The 5000-nt window shown below is 38.7% G+C and overlaps 1 protein-coding gene across 1 annotated transcript in view; it reads left to right on the top strand.

Moving 5' to 3' along the window:
• Nucleotides 1-5000, top strand: part of CarT (Carcinine transporter) — a 49267-nt gene that overhangs the window by 16047 nt on the left and 28220 nt on the right. The window contains exons 3-6 of the mRNA XM_070135670.1: nt 455-616; nt 1926-2029; nt 2954-3108; nt 4658-4826. Of these exons, the coding sequence (XP_069991771.1) occupies nt 455-616; nt 1926-2029; nt 2954-3108; nt 4658-4826 (590 nt within the window). The remainder of the gene's footprint in view (nt 1-454; nt 617-1925; nt 2030-2953; nt 3109-4657; nt 4827-5000) is intronic.

Here is a 5000-nt window from a genome sequence, read left to right on the forward strand (position 1 = left end):
TATATATATATATATATACAAACGTTTACTGAAAAAAGAATCTAGACCCCAAACGTTATTTCCAGCATTTTTTTTTACCTAGCAATTTGTGAACATGACATACAATTTGGACATTCACCCTTCACTTTCCGCAACTGACCACAACTTCCACAACTTCTCCCATCCCAGATTCATAGTATTTTGTCATTCTGATTTCACTCTCCTCAACTGACCACAACTTCCACAACTTCTCCCATCCCAGATTCATAGTATTTTGTCATTCTCTTCACTCTCCTCAACTGACCACAACTTCCACAACTTCTCCCATCCCAGATTCATAGTATTTTGTCATTCTCTTCACTCTCCTCAACTGACCACAACTTCCACAACTTCTCCCATCCCAGATTCATAGTATTTTGTCATTCTCTTCACTCTCCTCAACTGACCACAACTTCCACAACTTCTCCCATCCCAGATTCAGGGGACGTTCAGCCAGTGCAGTCAATATCTGGTGCGGAACTTCACCGCCGTGGCACTCTCGGGGCAGCTGAAGCCAGACCCTTCCTGGCCGGTGGTGCCATGCATGAATGGCTGGCACTATGACACCTCCGTGATCTTCTCGTCTATTGTTATTGATGTGGGTTTGGGTTTGTGAGTTCTGAGATGCATGAATGGGTGTGTGTGTTGTTGTCTTCTTATTTACACAAAATTGTGTTTGTAAGTAAAGGGATTTACATTCATCCATACGTCCATACATGCTTATCTACATGCGTATCTGTCTATCTATCTATCTATCTACCTATCTAGTTACCTACCTACCTACCTATTTACTTATACATCTATGGTAGAAAAACCCACAATGCACAAACTAGATTTATTGAAGAAAGTGAGACATCTATCTACCTATCTAGCTAGCTACCTACCTGCCTATTTACTTATACATCTATCTAACTATCTACCTATCTTTCTATCTATCTATCTATCTTATTGCACCTATCAATCAATCTATCTATCTATCTTATTACACCTATCAATCTATCTATCTGTCTATCTGTCTATATATTCATCTATTCATCTATCTATCCATTTACCTGTGTGTATGTATTCATGTTTGTATCTATCTATCTATCTCTAACTATTTATTTATCTATCTATCTATATACCTATCTATCTATCCATTTATCTGTCTATCTACCTATCTATCTATATATCTATCTACCTACCTACTTACCTACATATCTATGTATCTCTATCTATCTATCTATCCATCTATCTTCCTATTTATCTACCTATCTCTATCTATATATCTATGTATATATGTATGTTTGTATGTATGTATGTATAAATCAATCTATCTATCTATCTAATTATCTATCTATCCACCTATCTATATATGTACCCATTTCTCTGTTTATCTGTAATCTATCTCCCTACCTACCTATCAGTCTATCTAAATATCTTTCTATCTATCTGTCTTTATATGTATGTATGCATGTATGTATGTAAGTATGTATGTATGTATCTATCTATCTATTTATATATATACCTATCTCTCTATCTATTTATATACATACCTATCTCTCTATCTATTTTCCTACCTAATTATTAGTCTATCTGTCTACGTATCTATCTATCTATCTATCTTCCTAGCTACTTATCAGTCTCTCTTTCTTTTTATTTTCTATCTATCTATCTTCCTACCTACCTATCAATCTATCCATCTATCTATCTATCTTCCTACGTATATATGTATGTATGTATGTATCTGTCAATTTATCTTCCTACCTATCAATATATATATCTTTCTATCTACTTATCTGTCTATCTTCCTATCTACCTTGCCATCTACCTATCTACCTACCTATCTATCTACCTATATAATCTATTTACCTGCCCTTATTCTAAGAACTAAGCATTATCCATTGACCTTTGACCTTACCCCCCAGTATGACCTAGTCTGCGAGCGCGCCATCTATCCGACGGTGGGTCTATCGGTCCTCAACATCGGTGGCATCATCGGCGTCTACATCTTCGGCACAATCTCCGACAGGTGAGTTGAGGGCGTTGTGTCATCATCAGCTGATCTCTGTTTACTGTTGTTGCGTCATCATCAGCTGATCTTTATTTACTTCGTTGCGTCACCATCAGCTGATCTCTATTTAATGTTGTTGCGTCATTATCAGCTGATCTCTGTTTACTGTTGTTGCGTCATCATCAGCTGATCTATGTTTACTTTGTTGTGTCATCATCAGCTGATCTCTGTTTACTGTTGTTGTGTTATCATCAGCTGATCTCTTCTTACTTTGTTGCGTCACCATCAGCGAATCTCGGTTTACTAGGAAGAAAAAATAAAAGGGTTATGTGATAGAGAAAGGAAGTAAATGGAATGGTCTGCGTAGAATTGGGGTGTGATAAGTTAGTGTTTGTGGTTGTTGCTATTGCTCTTGTTTTTTTGTTGTTGTTGTTGTTTTTTAACCATGATTGTTATTTAATCTATAGCAAAATGGGAAAGATTAGGGATGTGGAATGCAATGTCTGGAATTACTGAAAGTGAATACCTTTTTCGTAAACGTTTTTCTTTCGTTTTTTTTTCATTCACAATTTTATATTAGTTATTTGATGATTAATCCTATTCGCATACACATTATCTCTCTCTCTCTCTCTCATTTTCTCTCTCCCTCTCTCTCTTCCTCTCCTCCACATCTCCTCTTCCTCCTCCTCTCTCTTCCTCTCCTCCTCCCCCTCTCCACTTCCTCCTCCTCTCCCCTTCTCCCTATCCTTCCTTCATTGTCCCTCCCGTCCTATGCCTCTCCCTTCCTCCCTCTTTCTCCCAGCCACCCCCTCCCCCCTCCCCCTCGCTTCCTCTCCTCCCCCCAGCTTCTTCCATCTTCCCTTCCTCTCACACTCTTTCTCCCTCCCTCTTCTTCTCCCTCTCTCTCTCACCAATCATCACCTCCTTCTGCCCCTCCTTCAGGTTCGGTCGTCGCGTCTCCTTCCTGGTGTGTCTCGCCGTCGAGCAGGTCTTCGGTCTGCTGACGGCGTTCGCTCCCGACTTCTGGTCGTGGATCGCCTGTCGCTTCATGGTGGGCCTGACCGTGCCCGCCATCTACCAGATTCCTTTCATCATTTGTGAGTATGCGTTTGTTGTGTCTTTGTTGTTGTTCGGTTCTTTGGGAGAGGTTGTAGGGGGCGGGGGGAGGGGGGGGGGAGTTGGGAAAGAAGTGAAAAGTTGTTTTTCTTTTTAGATTCATAATCTTTTGTATATGTACATGTATATAAGATTATGATTCTGCATGTCAACAAAGACATTCCGACGAAGTGCCCAAAACAAGAAAGAAAATCACATTTGACCCTTAAGTTAAATATATAAATATATCATTCTTATTATAACATTATCCTGATGTATAATGTCGAGTTATATCTTTGTATAGAAAAGATAATCCGATCGAAGAAAAAACGAGCAGATAAAACCAATTATTAAGGAGATTAACAAATATAACAAATAGCAGCTGGTCAAATACTGGGCATATTTTAACAGATATTTCCAAACAAAATTCTGGAAAATTTCATCACAAGCATGCCTACCAAAAGGTAGAACAATGGTAATATCCGCAAAACAATGATAGCGCACTTTTTCTTAACTATATATGAGGTCTAAGAGCTGAGAATGTTTATACAAATAATTTTTATATGCATAGGCTCTTTCCTTTAATCACTGTGTGATTTTTTTCATTTCTTACATATTTATAGATATCACATAATCACTAAACACGATGTATATAATATTTCTCCCAACACAATCTATATAGGATATAGGACTTCTACAGTATATGCGCACAAAATATTTGATATATAGTCATTACAAACTAGTCCCCGCATACACAAAGATATTACATACATAATGCACAAGACGCCGAGACTTGACAAAAAAGTTGGTGAATATTTTCATAACATTTATAATCTTCAAGACAATTATACTCTTATATATGTACATGACAGTTATTCAAAAGTATGACGTTTTGTCTACAGTATGCAAATAGAGCCAATTTATTTCATATTCAGTCAACTATTTTCCTTTTTCTCTCTTTTCCTCCACAGTGCTCAATTTGGTCCAAAATCAGTTTTTTTGTTTGTTTTTAGCACGATATTCTTTCATTTACAGTCCTTTTTCTTTTTCTTTTTTTGTCTTTTCTTGAACTAGTCTTTTTTTTAAATATCGACATTTTACAATCATCTTTGATCTGGTTTAAGTTACCGAAAATGAGTTTTGAGTGTCATAATTTCTTTTCTAGAAATTCTTGTCTCACTCTCTCTCTCTACCTATCTATCTATCTGTCTGTCTGTCTGTCTCTCTCTCTCTCTCTCTCTCTCTCTCTCTCTCTCTCTCTCTCTCTCTCTCTCTCTCTCTCTCTCTCTCTCTCTCTCACTCACTCTTTCACTTTATCGCTCACTTTCTCTATTTCATTATCTCTCTCTCTCTCTCTCTCTCTCTCTCTCTCTCTCTCTCTCTCTCTCTCTCTCTCTCGCTCTCTGTCTGTCTCTCTCTCTTTCTTTCTCTTTTTCTCTCTCTCTCTCTCTATCTATCTATCTACTTATCTATCTGTCTATCTATCTATCTATCTGTCTATCTATCTACCCCCCCCCAGGACCGCAATTTCACAAACAGCTTTCTCCACAGCCCTCGAGTTGGTCGGCCCGAGCTACCGCAGCTTCGTCACTGTCATGACCTGTCTCTTCTACGTGGGCGGGATGCTGCTGCTCGCTGGGGTCGCCTACCTGGTTCGCAACTGGGTTCACCTGTGCCTCGTCACCTCCCTGCCCTTCTTCACCTACGTCGTGTACTGGTGGTACGTAGGTGGCGGAGGAGATGGTTTGTGCTTCGTGGCTGAAGGGTGGAAGGAGATCTTGGGGTTAGGCTGATGGAGGTCTGAGGGTTTTTTTTATACTTTTATCAGTTTCCGTATCATTGGATGGGGTTTAGGATATATGGATAAATAGACAGGAGTATATTTGTTTATCTA

Source organism: Penaeus vannamei, chromosome 20 (genome assembly GCF_042767895.1).
Source record: "Penaeus vannamei isolate JL-2024 chromosome 20, ASM4276789v1, whole genome shotgun sequence".
Classification (NCBI taxonomy): Eukaryota; Metazoa; Arthropoda; class Malacostraca; order Decapoda; family Penaeidae; genus Penaeus; species Penaeus vannamei.